The sequence below is a fragment of the Chelmon rostratus genome, chromosome 2, assembly GCF_017976325.1.
Source record: "Chelmon rostratus isolate fCheRos1 chromosome 2, fCheRos1.pri, whole genome shotgun sequence".
Classification (NCBI taxonomy): Eukaryota; Metazoa; Chordata; class Actinopteri; order Chaetodontiformes; family Chaetodontidae; genus Chelmon; species Chelmon rostratus.
Window position 1 is genome coordinate 9,995,601 of NC_055659.1, and position 19,085 is coordinate 10,014,685.

At 39.6% G+C, this 19,085-nt stretch overlaps 2 protein-coding genes across 2 annotated transcripts; one reads left to right on the forward strand and one right to left on the reverse strand.

Moving 5' to 3' along the window:
* The first annotated feature begins 1,498 nt into the window (after positions 1–1,498).
* Positions 1,499–18,885, forward strand: rtf2 (replication termination factor 2). Its single transcript, XM_041948274.1, has 9 exons — positions 1,499–1,641; positions 2,048–2,142; positions 2,374–2,467; positions 2,559–2,698; positions 3,036–3,114; positions 13,983–14,093; positions 15,471–15,525; positions 17,039–17,113; positions 17,679–18,885. The coding sequence occupies exons 1-9, from the start codon at positions 1,573–1,575 to the stop codon at positions 17,873–17,875; spliced, it is 915 nt and encodes a 304-aa protein (XP_041804208.1). The 5' UTR covers positions 1,499–1,572; the 3' UTR covers positions 17,876–18,885.
* Positions 5,629–11,544, reverse strand: gcnt7 (glucosaminyl (N-acetyl) transferase family member 7). Its single transcript, XM_041948288.1, has 5 exons — positions 11,337–11,544; positions 9,741–9,996; positions 8,261–9,002; positions 7,027–7,122; positions 5,629–6,341 (listed from the first exon to the last, which is right to left on the reverse strand). Exons 2-5 carry the CDS (start codon positions 9,945–9,947, stop codon positions 6,100–6,102), a joined length of 1,287 nt encoding a protein of 428 aa, XP_041804222.1. The 5' UTR covers positions 9,948–9,996; positions 11,337–11,544; the 3' UTR covers positions 5,629–6,099.
* Positions 18,886–19,085: the final 200 nt, after the last annotated feature.

Below are 19,085 nucleotides of genomic sequence, written 5' to 3' on the forward strand. Positions count from 1 at the left end.
AAACAACCAACTCCTCTGCTTTCAACCATCCAGCTCAAGTGACTCAAACCTTTAAAACAGGCATTTTTGGATTACCTTTGGCATACCAAAATACTGTGAAATGACTGGTTGTAGTTCTTTGCATTTTTTTTTACCTGATATACTTGAAACTATTCATAATTTGTGTTTATAGCTGACGAAGAACTTGCGTAGTAACTTGTTACTTGTATAGCACAGGTGCAAAGCAACACAATGTGTCACTTTTCACTAAGATTTCTGTCAATTTCCACTAAAGAGATCTCTGAAACATGTTTCTATGACTAGGTGCATCAGATACAAGCCAGCATAAATACACAAAACTGTAATAAATCATGGAAAACAACTATCTGGCTGTGTGGTTTTGAAAACAGCAAAACATGCAGGACAGGGATAGAAGACCATTGTTCTGTCTCCTTTTGTCCAGTGGCCATTGTGCATTGTGTGCTACTGAGGTGTTGGTTTGCTCTATCAGCCTGGGGCGCTCCACTCTCTCAGAGATAGTTTGCTAACAGAGCTTTCACTCCATTGCCTCTAATGAAAATCCATACTAAACATTTAGCCCTGTGTGAGAAAGGGGGGAAATTCAATAAGACACATAACGCAATTTATAAATTACAGGAAGGACCAATCGAACAAACAGGCAAAATGGAGAAATGTTTTTTGTTTATATTGTACGTTTTTCTGCATTTTGGGAACCACAGTAGCGGCTGCTGGTGTGTGGTGAGTGTAAAGAGGTTGAAATCTAGTTTCTCAGCCAAAATGAAGTCCAATGCTGTGTTTTTATTCAGTCTTCTTTCCCACACAGATTATTAGTCATGCCGCCAGAGATGTCTCCACTGAGGTATTCCCCAAACTAATGGTCGCTCTTGGACAGCACCATCGATAGTAAACTAATCTGCAGCCTGCAAGGCACAGGAAACAGATCTCATTAGCACTCATTGAACTATCTTAGAAGGAAACTTTCATCTTTAGACCACTCTAACAACAGGCCTGAAAGCCAGACTAATGTCACTTACTAGTTCTGGGTTTAATGGCTGACTGAAAAATGTCTAATAGATAGATGGGCAGTAAAGGAGTGAAGTCATCTAAGGGATGTTTTCCCTTGTTTACATGCATGCTTTAGACAACTAAAACTAAGCTAAAAAAAACTAGTACAAAAAACAAACAATTTAGATAAAATAACTACAAAAATTCTTCTCTGTATTTTTTTTCATGGTAAATGGTGAATTTCCATTTGCTTCCCATTCCTGTGGCAGCTTGCAACTGGGCTTCATGCGGAACGGAAACTATTAGAAACTATTAGATTGATATTTGGAGTGATGCCGCCGCACTGTGGTTGAAGCTACAAAATACACCAAAGAGTTTGAAGTTGTGTTCAATTTAGCCAAACATGCTCTATTCAGCCACATGAGGGCGACATCAAATTAATCGCACATCCCGCGAGCTTTGTAGATCTCTCGTTGTTTGTTTACAACCTGGGAACTTCCTGCCTGCGAGTCGCGTTGTCTTTAGTAAGCTAACTCGATAATTAAACTTTATAAGTCAGTTTTCAAGATGGGATGTGATGGAGGAACGATTCCCAAAAGACACGAGTTGGTAAAAGGTCCCAAAAAAGTCGAGAAGGTGGGTTACGCTTATTTTTTCCTTCGTTTCAAATTCGTCACTGTTAGCGATTTTGCTGTCATTGGTTGCTAAGCTAACCGTTAGCCAGCTAACAGTTTTAGCAGCTTATGCCAAGTTTTCTTAAAAACTAACCAACTAAATACAATTAAGTACTAATTATAAATTCTCATATTTTGCTTTTAAAGATATAGTAACCACTCAATGAATTTGTGTAGTGCAGTGTTATGCTCTCGTAGGTTGGCAAACTAACATACTCCACAGCTAGCTAAGCAGATAGCGTTAGCTATTAAAGTAGAGCACTTACCCTATCCTAATGTGAGTTTAATCGCCACAGTCTTAAGACGAAGACAATTAACTGATATTGTATGTGTATGTTGGGCTCTTATATACCTACTCATGTGCACAGGTCGATAAAAATGCGGAGTTAGCTGCCAAATGGAAATACTGCGCCTTGAGCCAGGAGAAACTCAGACGTCCCATTGTTTCCTGTGAACTGGGAAGGTGAGAGTTGACTTTCTGTTTATCTGTCATCCATCAGGCTTCCTCGGTACCCTTGTAAAGACTGCTTGATGATGTGACACTAACTGAACATTTTATGAATAAAAACTTGCAGTAACTCGTATACAAATGGGCTAGTCGAGATCACTAAAGCCTGACGATCCATCATTCTGTAAAAATATCTGCTTACTACAGCACAGTATGCTCTTTAAGTCTGGTCCATTTTTGTTTTAGGCTCTATAACAAAGATGCTGTCATTGAATTCCTTCTGGATAAGTCTGCTGAGAGACCCAATGCCGAGGCTGTAGTTCACATCCGTGGGATCAAGGTATGTTAATGCTAAAGTTGTCTACACTTGTGTGCATTTGTCTCTGGTTCATTAGATTGTTTGCATGTTTGACGATCTATTCTCTCTGCAGGATATTAAGGAACTGAACTTGACTGATAACCCTGAGTGGGAGGGAGAGAGAAGAAATGCTAAAGGGGACAGATATGAGGACATCCACTGCGGCATGTTCATTTGCCCTGTTGTTGGGTTGGAGATGAATGGCAAGCACAGGTAACAAACAGCAAATAAAGGTCCACAAACAAAAATGGTTATCAATTTGCTCTAAACAACAACATTGTTCGTCTAGTTTACTTTAGTCTAGTACTTATCGGGTGAGACTTTTGACAAGTTCACTGTTGATCACATTATGTTATTAAATTCAATATATGCTGAACAGAACTCAGGTGTTCTAATCACTGGCAATGAATGTCAAACGTTTAGATCAAACAAGGGTAGAAAAACTCCTCATGTTCTTTATATGTATTGACAGTTTGCTTTGTGCAGGGAAAGTTCCAAAAGGTTGAAGAAAAAAAATCCATGTTATATGCCCCATTGTTTCCATTTACAGGTTCTGTTACCTGCAGACCTGTGGCTGCGTGTTTTCTGACAGGGCCATGAAGGAGGTCAAGACAGAAATCTGTCACAAGGTGAGCAATATTTCACTTTTTCCCCCCAAGTCACTCTACTCCAACTTTCTTGCATGGACCAAAGGTACTGGTAATCCTTCTCTTTGAATAAACTGCTTCCGATTGCAGACCTCTCAATGTGTGACAGTGGCTCTGCTTGTTTTATTCACCTGCAGTCCTCTCATTTCTAATGCTGGGTACATAAGCAGCCTTCATATCAATGCAGGTAGCACACTCTAGCAGTCTGCTATTGACATGGTTCCAGATTCACAGTCTGTTACCCAGAAAGAATGTGTGTTAACAACATGGTTTACACCTGGCATTAGCATGCATCTTGGGTGATCCAATCACAAGCGGACAGCTCTAAGTAAGTGCATTAAGCACATATTGAGATCCAATCGCTCAGACCACATCTGGAGGTGGTCTGGGCTGCATGTGGCAACATTCTTTTAGTATAAGCAAATGTGTCCTGGGTGACATTGAAACACTATTTCTGTCTTTGTGTAAAAAAAACATTATGCCTTTGGTCTCAGCCTGTTTGGTGCTTGTGTTGGGCAGCTGCACCGCTTAAAAACAACAACACATCTGGTCTTTGCAAAAGGAAGTTATTTATGTATTTATTTGCATATAGAGTGGGGAAGTGAGATCTGATCACAAGTGGTCACTTGAGACATGTGGAGACTTTTTGTAATTCCAGGTGTGATCTGACGTATTTAGAGCTGTCCGTTTGTGATCGGATCACCCAAGATGCACATTAATGCTAGGTGTAACCAGCCTGTCTGAAGTGTACTGTTTTAAAACTCCTATGGGAGGTTTTGACATTTCAAAACACTGTGTACTGGTTGAAAATGTTGTATCAGCTATCCAGAAAACCTGTGTGACTTGAAATCAAAACATGTTTACACTGTTTAACTAATTTCAACAGCCAGAAATACTCAAAATTGTCAAAATATAGGGAGCTGTAAAAATCAGTAAATTTATATAACTGAGGAGACTGTGGCAAGCTATTAGCTTAAGAACCTTCCTGCCAGTAAATGAAGGGTGGTTTGCCTGTCATTTAGAAATTTCCGATTTTGCATATGTCTTATGGCCTTATAGTATGATACACTATACAATATAGATAGATGGAAAGCTTCAGTTTTGGGTTGCTAGTCTTTATAAGTATACGAAACAATGGCTGCAAAGCAAATGGAAAAACTGAGGCCAATATGTGCATTTTTATTACTTTATTTTACAGTGACATAGTGTTTACCAAACATTTACTTCATAAGTGGTTAAACTCAACAAAACAACTACAGTAGCAGCAGCATTAGCAAACACATTAGTAGTAACAGTTCTAAAATTATTTTTCTGTTTGTTTGGTCCAGAAGGACACTAGAGTTTGCACATACATGCTACAGATATCTTTGTAGTTCAGTGGCATACAGTCTACTCCAATTTGACCCTATTCTAAATGTAGTTTTGTATTATTTCTGGAATTGTGGGGAAAGTGTGGTCACAGACCCAGCTAACCTAAAGACAATACATATTGTCATTTTTCGTCAGATGTCTATAGGCATCTGTAGGCTTTACTGTTCCTCTTTTTGAGCCGTCCCGACAGTGACCTAAATGGAGCCACATGGGAATCTCACAGAAATAGAGACAGGCCTATTCGGGTCCTGACCTGTGAGTTTTAAGTAACTTTATAGTTATGGCCGTAACTTCTCATGCACAGGCTATTGTGAGGTAGCAGACAGCAGATGACATTCAGTCTCTGCTGTTGTTTCTGTGGCAGTGAAAGCATCTTGGCACGGATCAGTTGTTTGACTTTGCCAGAAATAGAGCCTGAAACCATAAGAAAAGTTACAGTGCTTCTTGTGGGAAACTGACCCTGTCTGCAGAGATTTTTTACAAAGATAGGCTTATTAGGCAATACACAATTTCTTGACGATGCTTGCTTCTCATTTAGCTGACATAGTTTAGACAGTTGTTAGTACACTAGATGAACCTGGGAGTATATTTCTTTGGCCTCTATCCTGATAATGTGTAACATGAAATGACTCATAATTATTATCCGCTGGACAGGACTAGGCTTGAATTAGCTGTGAGGTTTCAGGGCTGAGGTCATAGGTTTGACATTGACATCTGGGCTCTTTCTGTCTTTCTCCCACTCTCCCTCTTTTGAAGTCGGGTTCTGCTTCATTTCCATGCATTTAATAGCCCTTCACAGTAGATTTCCTGTTTTGTATTTCAATTTCTACCTGTACCTTGAAACAACATGTCCACAGGTACACACTTCTTTGTTTCCAGTGCTGTTAGTGGTCTGAATACACCCTAAGTTGTGTTTATCTTGATCTTTTGTCTTAGGTTTGAAGTTCATGTACACTGATTAGTACCTAGAGCTCTTTGCCTAAGCAAGTCACTTTTGTAAATCGACCAATAAAAGTGCAGGGGAAAATATCACTTGCGAGCATGTTAGCATGCCAATGTTAGCATTTTGTTCAGCAGCCTCATAGACCCGCTATCATATATGGAGATTCTTAGTTCTGTTTGAAGAAGGGAAAAGGTTACTTACTTCATTAAGAAAAAAAAAGATCAAACAATATTATCTTAACTGGACCACACACTGAACAATATTAAACATTTAATGTATGATCAGCAGTTCATTTAATACTTTATGAATTGTAGTTGTCAGAAATAGTAATTGATATTTGCTTTTTTTTTATCTTGGATACATTGTACTTTTCCTTTAACTGCATTGCTTTACTGTAAAGATAGTTTAGTCATCTGACATATATTCTGTCTTCTGATTGTCAAAAAGAACAGCCATCTTACAGTTTCATAAATAGGCAAATTCATCTGTGAACAGTGGGCGTGCTGCAGAGCCTGGAGGTGCACTGTGCACCATCCTGCTGTTTGCCGTTCAGTTTTTCCTGCTCACGTTTTTAAGATTCGCAGCCAATGAACGAGTGCAAATAAACTGCACTGCATGTAGCCCGACTTCTGTTGGTGGTACCAGCGGCGATTTCATGCTCCAGCACTGCTGTTGAAGTAGCTGCTGCTTGAGTTGCTCTGTATGGCCAGCAGCCACGATGGCTCTATGGGAACAGTTGCCTGGCTCAACACCTTGTTCCTGTGCCACTGCTCCAAGCAATCCAGTGCCTCTGGAAAGGAATTACCCTCAAACTTATTGGCAAACATGCTGTTCCTGTTGATGATCCATGGCAGGTCTTCCAGTCCATAGATGCAGATATCTCTGATGTAATACCCTAAAAAAAAAAAACAGCAATTTTGGTCTTGTGCTTGTATATTAAGTGTTAGGCCTGAGTCTGTTTTGCCACAGAATTGTGAATTTTAGACCTTTGATGATGCTGTGCATGTTTATCAGAAGATTTATGTGCTACTGCAGCGATGATGGATGGTTCACTGCGTGTATTTCATTACTACATAAAAAAACCCAACAATTTTTTCATCTTTCACCTGTAAAAGGTCATATAAAACACAGACTAAACCTATTGGAGAGTACATCGTATCAGATAAGTCCTCATACCAGTCCTCTTATCATCTTTTGTTGTGTAAATCTTGACTTGCCTTAGCCAGTACTTTTTCCTGTAATCCTGTCAAGAGCATAAGGCATAGAGTAAGGAGCTGACAGTTTTTCATAGGAAAGAGATAGAATATAAGGTAGGCTAATGTTAGATAAACACATTAATTACTGCTTGTTTGTGAATGTTGTTGTGAGTTTGGCCACAAAAATTTACTGTAGTCATTTGTTTGTGAACTTCATGCCTGATTCTAAATGTTGCAGTGACATTTCTATAGTATCAAGAATTAACAATACATCGAGTTGAGCAAGACCAGTTTAAGCTCGACCAAAGATTAGCCCTGTGTTACAGCAGTTAATTAATAAAATTAATTAATTAAAAGTAGTACCTTGTTATTATGCTACAGTACCTTTGCAGCCATTGTGTGTTCCTCCTTCTTGATCCCTCCACTTGATTGCCCGGATGTCTCCTGCCCAGCCTCCATCTATGTCGCTGCCTGGAGCTTCTTCAAACACATAACCAGACAAAATGAATCATGATTATGCGACCTAACTGAATTATAAGGATTTACTTAGTGCTGTTCGGGACTGTCTCATCCACTGTGTGGGAGACGATCCCGGATGCTTCCAGTAGAAAAGCTGAGGGAAGCGCCCGTGTGATGCTCTTTACTGGATGTCTGGAATTTACCAGACGTGTGTTTGGCAGTCCTCATCCTTTAAGCCTTTTTTTTTAATGAAAACTGAAACCAGTACGACCAATAAGTCACCTTTGTGCAGCTTGTCCAAGTAAGTTTTCTAGTGTGGCATCTTCTTCACCTCATCGACATGTCTAACCTTCTCACCGCCAATTACGAGCTGCGTACAACCACTGCAGTAGGTTTTCATTCAGAGGCAAACAACAGGGCCAGCATTTGCTTATCACAGGTACAATAATAACGATACAAATTCAACCCTGTGAAGATCAAAACAAAACAGTTCCCTAAAGTGTATCTATCTCAGCCTTATTTTCACACTTCCTAAATAATAGAAGGATTTTAGGATTATAAAGTAACTGCCAACATCTGGACAAAGTGGTCCGGGCCAGTATTGATATCAGTTAAAGGGTTCAGATAAAGTCATAAGGTGGACATTAAAAATAGGCCTTATTGCCACCTGAGAACAGATATGTTTCTAGAAGAATACAGTTTGTTACACAAAGTCCATTTCATTTCAACCTCCATCTTTAGGAGGGACGAAGTTCACTTTTTAGGTCAGATCCCTATGTGCAGTATGCTGTAAATACACTATGTCCTAACTAACATGCTTGTCTTTTTGTGTAGGAGGAAAACAGTCATTTCAATTTCTTGAAAATCTGACCTCTTGAGACTTGACTCAAGCATTACTCAAGTGTGAGAAATGACACTTGAGACATGTGTACATCACACAGCTCAGGTAAACTAGCCAATCCTGATTTTTGCTATAAAAGCACTGTTAACAGATACAGTTTAAATGGTTTATGTATCAGATATGATATTTAACCTTGGTGCATCGTTTTTCTGTATCTCACCTCACCTCATCTCCTTTTGTTTAAGCATGAAACAGGTTATGTCACTAGTAGTCGTGCTTGCTGCTTGTCTATACACCCATTTAAAACAGGCAGTTTACCTTTGATGTGGTTGAGTGTCACCCAGTAGTGCTCGTCCGGGCTGAATGTGTCTTTGGACCACTCTAAGAGGTCGTGAGCTATTGAGCTTTTCAGAACAAAATCTACAAAAGCCCTTGTGAGAGCATAGTAGGCTGTTCCAAAATAAACTTGCAGATTGTGTGGCGGAGGACTTTTTTTTAGTCCCGCCCCTTTCAGAGCCACATGTGACCCTCTGATCTCAGTGTGCTGGAGCTGTGTCCTGTGCCTCATAGACTCCGGCTGCTTGACCCCAGGCGTCATGTTTCTGTCCCTCCATTCTTTACCCTGCATGTACTGCACCAGTTCCAGGTTGCTCTTGACGGGAAAATCCTGTCCACACAGATTCACCACTTTCCTCCAGCCTATGTTGGACTTTGCAAGATCCTTCATGCAGTTCAAATCGGCTTGCAGGCGGGAAAACCCAGCATAGGTCACTGTCTCGCTGCGGCTGGAGAGGAAGGTGTTTTTAAAGCAGCTGACGAGCTTCCTCACGGCCGCCTTGTACTCCAATGGAGCTTTAGCATCCACATGAATGCAATAGACATTTTGTGGCATGTAAATGGCCCGCAACAGGCGCACAAAAAGCTCCAGCTCCTTGTGAACAGTCAGAATGAATGCTAAAGGGTAGTCCTCCTCCTCACGGCTCAGAGGTCTTGTGATGAAGTGTAGCTCTCTGGTCAGATTGGAACACTGCAGGCGACTATTATGAATATAGCGTTCTACCTGTAGACAATAAAGATAAATGAACACGACAGATGTTATTTAAATATAGTTACTCATGTAGCATTTTTTAATAGAATATTTACTTCCTCAGATTAGTCATGAAGATATTGTGAAAGCATGGATCTGTAAATCACTTGTGCTTGGTTAATTCAAACTCTTTATATTTAACTTACCACTATTCTTTTACACATTAACTTTTAGCATATTGCCACCAAGGAATCTTGTTTATGTCAGCCGAAATCTTACAGTGCAATTCATTGCTCAGAAAATGTTGCTCTCCTGAGTGATGAGTCTAGTTCCACCACATTTGCACAATGGGAGCTTTAGTGCGAATAATTTGCATGTCAGTGTATTTTTTTTTCCACACTGTTGTTTTTGTACTTTCACACTGAACTTGAATATTAAGTGGCAAAAAGCAAAGTGTTTTTTTTGTTGTTTTTTCCTGAGCTGTCACACCACGAGTAAAAGCCAATCATGTTGTGCGGAATGGATATCATGTCACAACTCCTAATGACAATGACCACCTGTTGATTGTATATGTTGCTCATCACTCTCTATTATGAACTCATGTAGTTTACTTTTGGGTGTAGTAGAGTTGGTAACAAGGCAACAGTGTCATAGCAGGTTTGGCTAGAATGAGCACTTTGGATAAATCAGAAAGCTCACCAGGAGAGGCCTTAACTTCTTTTTAATAATGCAGTAAGAAAGTTTGTATATATAAAATTAAACCCTACATACCTGGCAGTCTCGGTGGTACCACTCTACTCCCTCTTCCATGCCGGGCAGAAAAGCTTTACATTCGGTGGCAAAGGGCTTGCAGTTTTGAGGCTCTATGGGCTTGGGCTCTGTTGGTATCCTGGTCTTCAAGTAAATGACTGAAGAAATAATAACACTCATCCCCAGGCAGAACAGGAAGCTGAATTTTGTCCTTTCAAGCTGGCGCATAATAGCCGTGCTTCACCGTATTCAGACAGCAACACCACAGATAAAACTCCTGCAATGAAGACACCCAGATAGGTTATTTGCAGTAGGGTCCTAGGCCCCCGAGGGATATGAAATAGGGTTAAATATGTAGGTTAGCACTAATTGATGAAGTCATTTTTTTAGCTCAAGAAATGTAGTTTACTGTAATAAAGTAAGTCTATTAATGACTGTCATCTGAGATGTAATGCATTACTGGCAACATGTTGTGTCTGGTTAATATTTTTAAGGTGTAGTCTTTAAATTTAGTAGTTATGAAGCATATTGGATTTTAACCGATCTTCGTGCAGTCTGATTGCAGACTAATAAATTGTAGAGTAACTGTTCTTCTTCTACTTTGCCCCCCAACAAAAATGCCAAATAAAAGCGCCAAAGGAAACTGTTCAGCAACATTTGACAAAATATAGAGGCAAAGTTCAAAGAAAAAGAGCAAAATACAGTGTAGAGCACTCCAGTAAACCTTTTAAATGCAATTATGGAACTTGCTCTCATAAATATTTTAATTCCTGCTTGGATCATGAATTAAAACATATTAAAACTAGTTGATCAACAAAAAAACGCATTATAATTTTGATAGTTGGTTATTTGTGAAAATAACAAAAACTTGCTGATCGTAGTTTGCTCTCTTAGTGAATACATTTTTGCAGACAACAGAATAATATATTAAAATAACAATGTGGGTAACTTGGTTATTTCATAGATAAAACAATGCCATTAGTTTTCATTGACTGGAAATTAATCATCAATTGTTACTGATCATTACCACCCATAAAGCCAAAACCGACCAGTTACTAAAATGAACTGGTGTGGGTAATGGAAGCTATCACCGTTTTACAGAATGCATTGCTCATATTGTTGCATTATATAACTTGCTGTTTGCTGTGTAGCAAAGGTGGCATTTATATATCAAATATCCCAAAACCATCTAAATACTTGACATCGTGCTTACTTTCTGTAGAAAAGTTAGCCTGTACAATATTATTACACACAAAAATAATATTACTCAATATTACACAGTTTTGAAGACCACATGGAAATGTGTACACCTCTTATCATCTGTCAAAATTAGTTGAAATTTCCCAACAGGAAAAAACACCTGACCTAGCATGACCTAGCATGTAAGCAAAGAATATCTTGCAGCTTGATTGCTTTTTTTTCTCAGTCAAAAACCTTTAGGCCTGCTGCTTAAGGTCATACTCTTTCCACATTTCAAACATTCATTTTAGGATTATATCTCTTTATGTTTACGTTTGCTGTCTAGATCGAACAGGCAAAGCTTGTGTCAGTTCAACACATATAAACACATAGTATGTAAAGACAGAATGCAAAGCCAGTGCAAGGTGAGCCAGTTACCTTTGAGAGAGTTCAGTCTGTAGTCCTTATGATGAAGAAGTAAAACACTGGAATTCAGCACCTGTGCTAATTATTTTTATCTAAACAGCTCGTTGCGGAAATTTATCCAGAGTCTGACAGAGAGCACAAGGCATTTCCATGGCAACCATCATCAGCAACAATGGGCTCAACAGCAGCAGGAGCGGTTTCTGTTATATGTTTGTCAGGATTATTTCCTTTTTGTTTCTGGCAATGAGTAACCCGGGTGGCTGCGCTGTGAGCTTGAGACCCGGTCTGAGTGAGGCAGAGTGCTTTGCATATATGTTTTTTGTTTCTCTGTAGTTGTATTCATTGCTGATTAAGTCGCGCCCCCCGCCACATCCCCGCGAGACGAGGACCGTCCCTGCCTGGTTACCAGCAGTAACACCCACGCACACACCTGCCACACTGGAACACACTCCCATCTCACTCACACACTCTCTCCCTAAGGTTTTTTCCACTCTCCTCCCTCGCACAGTTTCCTACTCAGTGGTGTTTTGCATCTTTCTCTCTTTGTCCTCTTGCTTGCCATCATTTTTCCTCGAAGCCCCTTGACGTCAGGTTCCTCTCTTCTTTTTCCTCTCAAACGCGTTTTAATTCCAGTTCATCTGTCCAGTTACAGGCGCACATGTTGAATGGTCCACAGTGTCTCTCCCCTGAGCGCTGTCTGTCTGTCTGTCGTGTTTGCCTTCTTGTCGCCTTGTCAAGTAGCTGGTTTGGTGCTGAAGCCAGATTCTGGTCGACTTGTTCGCTGACTTGTTAATAAGGTGCTCAGCTCACTGTGTCGTTTGTGGTAATAGCAGCAGCAGCAGCAGCAGCAGCAGCAGCAGCAGCAGCAGAGTGACTGACTTCAGAGCAGCAGCCACAGAGTTTGTTTGCTGCTTGGTCAGCTCCTGAGATTATCCCTCTTGTGTTGAACAGAGCACATGGCCGGAGTTCACTGCCTGCATTACGGCAACACAATAGATCCCCTGCTGGTTACTCAGGGGTTTAATATTTGTGCTTGTATGTGGGTGTGTTTCCCCGTATTTTGAAGCAGCCATGCTGCTTATGTAAGTAGAATTTTGAAGCAATGCACAAAATGATTATTAGGGGATTTTGGCCATCTATATTTGGCTGAGCATGTCCAGAAGAAATCCAACAACATTAAATTATCTTTTTTTCAGATACTGTGTTTCCCAGTTGGTTTCATTTCTGTAAACTATTTGCAAACTGTTCCGGGTTTCACCATTTTAGTGCTGAATTAGCATGCAAAGGGGAAAATCATGTGAAGTACCCACCATAATTCAGCTAGGTCTGCAACGAACTTTTTTCTTTATTAGTATTTAGTGAAAGTACTTTATAGTTGCAAAGGTTTGTTTACCAAACATTACCAGTTTCTGTTGTTTAAGGGAAAGTCTTGCTGAACAAGTTTAATGAAATGAAAAAATGTCTGTAGATTTATTCAGTCAGATATTCAGTTAATAAGATGCCCAGGCCATTACACCTGTTTATTTGTAGTTGGTAGAATAGATAACAATAGACACATGTGATCCTGGCTGGATGTTTTGGAAGGTCAAAATGTTTGAAAATAGTTACTGCATCCATCAGTGTGTGTCTGTTTGTATGATTGACTGGCTGAATTTGCCTGTTTCCATCTGCCTCACTGTGTTTAGAGTTTGGTTTTCCTCTCGGAGTGAATCAAATGTGCCCTGCATGCAAATTAACAGAAAAGCAAAGTGATGTGGCAGAGATGATTTGGATGTTGATATGTCAGAATTGTTCATATTTGTGTTCAGCACGGTGTATTTGTTTTTCACACAAAAAAAACTAATTTATGCAGTTTTGTATGGAAATAGCTCGACTTATTTTACTATGTGCCATTTCGGGCATCCGATCCCTGTCATAGACTACTCACAAACAACTTTAAATGGATGTACAAAACATTGCTTTGCAAGTCAAAGTAAGAGTCCATCTCCTTACCTGTTGTGCACCTCAACCTTGTTAAATCACGACCTAATCATACATCCTTCCTGTCATGAGCTTATGTGTTTTTAAAGAGGCTTACACATCTGAATGTCGAGCAGATGTATTAAGTTAATCTTTTTTGAGAAATATACCCAAATGTATAGTTGTGAAATGTATGTTTCAAGGTAGGGGACAGAAAAGTCGACACATTAAATGTCCTTCTCTTTCTTATGATATAAATAAGTAGCTTCGAAGAATTTACCACAGGACTACTCAGAAAATCATTATAGGACAGTCTACCAAACTTGGTTTCACCACTAGACACTAACAATTTTAAGTTTTTTTTTTTTTTTAAAGATTAGTGTCTGATGTGGTTTACTTTAAATTACAATAAAATGTAGCAGTAATTTTGGGCTGGACAATACTGTTTAATACTGTTCCAGTATCAGTGTCTATATAGCAAATACATGCATAACCATGCTACATTACTTCATACAAGCCTTAACGTTCATTTTTGTTGTTTGTTTAGAATTCGCTCACATTAACATTTGGACAACAGAATAAAAAAACAACACCATATGATCACCATATGAAGATGTTTATGAACTTTACATGTGTTGGAAAGTTTTCCTACTCTGTCAGTCAGTATCTCTTACCTGGGCTGCCTTGTTTGCACTTTAGTGTGGCGACCCGTTCAAAGTTGACGATGTTGTTGTGCTCAATGGCACTAAAGACGAGGTGGAGAAGCTGAGGGAGAAGATGGAAGAGAGGCGGACCAAAGCCAAAACTAAGGTGGGTTTTAATTTAAACTGAATTACGTTACACTTTTAAGAACGTTTTTTTATTCCTGCAAAAGTAGTGACAAATAATTCATTCCAAACATCTGTGTGGCTCTGCGGTACTGGTACTGTCTTACGTCTCACTCTGTTAGTGATAGACACATCTCAGAACACACATTGCAAATTAATCAATACATGAACATTCAAATCACAACCATGTAGTCATGCAATAAATCATCCTGTAAACCATGTTTTTCCACCAACAGTATGTATCTTCAATTAACTTCTTTTTAGTCTCTTTTTATTCTCTCATGAACTTTTCCACCTTTTTAACTTAACCTAAAACTGTTTTTAACTTACCGATATTTATTAATGTCTCTCTCTCTCTATTGCTCAAAAATAACGATGAAATCTAATACTGAAATTGTGTCTTCCACTGAAATTCTTATTTTGAAATGTAACCACATCCAAGTTCCGCTCTTATTCTGAAAACCCAACTGGAAACTGAATACTGACGTCGGTCAAACTGCAATATGCGCGGGTTTTGTTACTGTTAGCATCTATGCTGTTCGCCTTCGCTCATTCACACACACAAAGAAAGATTTGACTCATTTCAACAAATTCGTTAGCCAGAACCGTTACGGCTACTTGTTTGCCCACCTTAGAAGGCAGTTTTATTGCTCGTTTAAACCTTTTTAGCGCAGCGCCGTCGTACCGAGTTACCGCTCGTTACGACGGGCACATTAGTCTCCATTCAAAGTTACGTTTTCAACCCACTATGTCACAGTTACAGTCTACGGCTTATACACGTTATAGTCTTTTTTAATATTTCCTCCTGGTTATGATTTCTGAGCATCTTATCAGCAAAATTACTGACAAATAATTGAGTCTAAACGTCTGTGTGGCTCTGCTGTACTAGTTCTGTCTTACGTCTCACTCTATTAGTGATAGACGTCCGCTATTGCCACCGAATGCACACAGCTCCACCTACTGACCAGGTACTGCAACTGTAAAATGTAACCAGATCTGCTAGAAAATAAATGAAAGCACATAAAGAATACGGTAATTTTAACATGTTTTAAATCCTTAGCTGCTTTTATGAATCCAGATTTTAAATGGGGGGGGCAAGATATTTCAATCAAGTCTTTCTAATATGGCTCTGAAAACACTTCTGCTGTCTCTAAAACACTCAGTGCCACAATTACAGCTGAAATATTTCCTTGGGTTCTAGAGAGGGATTTGTTATTTGCTTGCCTTCGAATACAACGGAATCTGTATTTAAAAAAAAAAAAAATGCATCCAATTAAAAATGTTTCTCTGAATCATTTTAATTTTAATGTAATCCTTTTTTTTAAGTTTTGTAATCAATACATTTCCCCTCCTGTTTTAGAAATCAAAGAAGAGCAAAGCAGCAGGAACTGTGTCCACGCCATCAGAATCAAAAGGTTTGTGTACAGGCTGGTCGAGGCATCGTGCACCTTGTTAAGGCAAACCTGTCCAGGATTTACATAAACAAAGCCAAGCAGCAAAAAAGCACCAGAACCTTTACTTCTTCATTTGGATAATATTTTGAATGTGTTGTAGTGGAGTAAGCCGGGTTATTCAAAAACTTTCCCTGCAGGAAATCTCACTAAGTAAGGAATCCTGCAGAGTGTGACTCCATCCGCTGCTACGACAAACAATGACTTGAATCTAAAGCTACTGCAACTATATTTAAACTCGGCCTTGCCAAGTTGATGAACTAATTAACTTGTGGTAAGCCACCTGGATCCTGACTCATCTCATCTCATGATCATTACATGATCCCATTACATCATTTCTTCATCTTCTTGTGAGAGATGCGTCAGGCATCAGGCTTGTGGTAAGCTGACATTTTCTGGAAGCATTTTAAAAAATATAATTACTGTGTCACGCAGTGCGCGAAGATTTAGGGGAATTGTTTTGGATTAGTCATCAAATTTGATCTATTTTATACGTTTCCCGTAAATATTAGGATGTTTTACTCCTATCCCAATCTTCTTTCCTGAGTCTGAGTGAATACAGAGCCCTGGTGGTGTCATTGTTGGTAAAAAAAAATAAAATAATAGTGTGCTCTATTTAATAATGGATGTTCTCAGATGATCAATTTGTGCTTATCGCTTTGCTTATTTGTGCGTACAGATGTCTTGATGTATGCTCTCGATACTTGGTGTGAGACAACAGCTTTCAAAGCTTGTTGGCAGTGTGTGATATGCAGGGTTTTATAAGTAATAATTCAGAAAGAGGCTGAACTCAACATACATGAGGGGAATTTCTTGATTTAGGAGGAGTGTGTGAGTGCACCTCTGTGAAATAAACCACTCAGATTGGTGGGGTGGCTTTGTGGTTGTGTTTGGATGGTCAGTGAATGATGGATAGAGCATGAATTTGTTCTTTTTTTCCCTCCACGTCACCTGGACTCTGTACACAAGTATGCAAAGAGATGCAAATCCTATAATGCTGCCACAGGAGCAGGTATAGTGATCATACAGTGTGGCCCTGTGTTTACGAATGGTAGATCAGAGACCTTTAGTGTTGTGTGCAGTCATAGAGGATTGGCATGGTTTCCTGTTTAGTCCCCAGGACAGCACCAGGATGTGCTCACCTCACAAGCGAACAGGCAGAGAAACCCTTGGTTTGTGTTACTCAAATCAAAACTTACATTTCAGTGAAACAATAAAAAGCCAAGTGCAGCTTTTTCCTGCTTGCGTGAAGCTTCTTCTAGGTTGTAAAAGTAATAGCTATTGTTAGCTTTCGTCTGGCTATCGCTGGAATCTCCATGTAGTTACATAGATTCAAGGTTCATATTAAATTCAACTTGAATGAGAAACCTTTTGTAATTCCTTATCAAGCCAGGTTGTCGTTAATTTATATGGTAGTCTTTCTTGTTCATTTGGATCAAGTCCTCTGTCTGAATCACACTCCTGTTTCGTCCCGCAGATGACACAAAATCTCCGCAAGTGGATGAAGACGGGAGGAGCCCACTGCAAAACGGTGGTGACAACAGCCAGTCAGGTAGCTAATCACAGTTTTCTCTGGTAAAAACAGACGAACAAAGCTTCATTTTAGGCTTAGTCTCTCAAATGGCATTAGTGCTGAGCGCAGTATCACTGCAGGCAGCTCTCACTTTTAAACAGCATGGCTGAAAGAGAAACAGTTTAAAATGCACAGGTTTCACCTGAAATGTTAGGACAATCTAGTAGTTTGTATAATCAACTGGGCATCAAATTATGTCTTCAGTGAGGACGTTAACCACTGAACAGCATTTAGAAAAAGCTTTGGCTGTCTGGGAAAGCCAAAATCAAATCTAGGCAAACTACATTATTTCGCTTTCTCTTCTCCATGATTTGTCTCGCCTGACTTTGAATACAGAAGGGCTCAATACCCAGTTGGCCTCTTGTTCTCAGCACATCAATTTTCCAGTCACATGTTCAGTGAATATGAACCACTCCAGTGAGATCACTTGTTTATTAAAGAACAAAAGCTTATCAAACTTTTCCTCACTCTTTGTCTTGTTTCTGCTTTGTTTTCATCACCCTGCTGTTTTGTTTTCCCTGTCATTTGCCTTTTTACCGCCTAGCTGTGGCCGGACCCTCGGGATCCTCCAGCTCCTCTAAAGGCGCCAAGTCTTCGACCACCTCCGCCACCAAGAGGTCCATCCAGAGCATGGAGGAGAAGTCGGAGGCCTTCAAATCCCTGTTCACCACCCACAGCTCTGCCAAGCGCACCAAAGATCAGACTTCCAACTGGGTCACCCACACCCCGTATCACTTCTAGTAGCTGTCACTCACCACATTTAGATTGCTCCAGAAATTGTGACCCATTAAAGACTGATAAACCTAGCTCTACATGCCCAGCTCCAACACACACATAAAGACCCACACACATCACCACCATGACTGCTAATAACGCCACCAACGTGTGGATACCCAGCGTCAGTCCCCAGTAGATCAGTGTTTACATGTTGTCAACATTTGGCTAATAGCTCCCCAGGCTGTTCAGACTCTTTGTTTTGTAGCCTAATTCCTCCCTCATGTATTCCCCAGCAGCTCTGTGTTCTCAATCACAGGTGCTTTGAGAATTGATGCTAGGGTGACTGTTTTGTCTCTGTCACTCTGCTGTCTCCTAGTGGACGGAGTGAAGCTTTTGAAAAGTTATCTCCACGTGGTCGAAACTGGTGGTGGCTTGGTTTCAAATGTGCGGAAGCTTTATCTGTCAGATTCCTGTCCTCAGATGACCACGTGTAGATCATTGTAAGCTCTATCAGTGTGGGTTCGGCTCACATTTTTTTTTTTATAGAATATATATTTAACATGCTGAGCAGACGGCTTTCAAGTAATTTGTGTCTATTGTTGTTTTTTTCTTGAAAAGTGGGGTAAAAAAATAGGTTAACAAGATAACAGTTTTAAGCATCTTATTTATTGAAGCTTCTGATGCTCATAAATCAAGAAAAGTGCACACAGAACGAAAGATTGACATAAGATTTAATGTGACAGGAAGGTAGGAAGCATATTTTTAGCTCAATTCTTGAGCATCATTAGCTTCAATATTTTCATTTCTTTCCAAACAAGGTGCCTCTGCTTTTTGACCTTTGGTTTCCTTTCAGTTTGACAGCAAAATGTAGTGAAATACAATGATCACATTTACTGCACACTGTTCTTCAAACAGTCCTTTCAAAAGGGATTAAAGTGTTCTCTCTGTTTGCAATGGGACAGTCATTCCTTTTTCTTTATATCATTTTTTGCATGTGAAAAGCAAATTTCAAAATAAATTTTTATTCAGTCCTATTAAGATTTTTTTTTAAAAATCATCCTCCTTATTTGTGTAATGTGCAGCCCCTATTACAAGTAAAACGCACACTTTTTGTGTCTTTTTCTCCTGCAATATAAAGCTTGGTTACACTACGCTTTATGTGCAAGGACAGGCAATAATTACTGGTGATGACAGCAGCAACAACTCCCTGTTGTGCCCTTTAAGGGAAAACTCA

Bases quoted from the DNA above. Each gene is read 5' to 3' on its own strand.
- rtf2 (XM_041948274.1), top strand. From the start codon at position 1,573: ATGGGATGTGATGGAGGAACGATTCCCAAAAGACACGAGTTGGTAAAA. The intron at 3,115-13,982 runs GTGAGCAATATT...TTTGCACTTTAG, and splicing joins AGACAGAAATCTGTCACAAG to TGTGGCGACCCGTTCAAAGT. The intron at 15,526-17,038 runs GTTTGTGTACAG...TTCGTCCCGCAG, and splicing joins CACGCCATCAGAATCAAAAG to ATGACACAAAATCTCCGCAA.
- gcnt7 (XM_041948288.1), bottom strand. From the start codon at position 9,947: ATGCGCCAGCTTGAAAGGACAAAATTCAGCTTCCTGTTCTGCCTGGGG. The intron at 9,003-9,740 runs GTATGTAGGGTT...TATTGTCTACAG, and splicing joins GGTACCACCGAGACTGCCAG to GTAGAACGCTATATTCATAA. The intron at 6,342-7,026 runs GTACTGTAGCAT...TTTTTTTTTTAG, and splicing joins AACACACAATGGCTGCAAAG to GGTATTACATCAGAGATATC.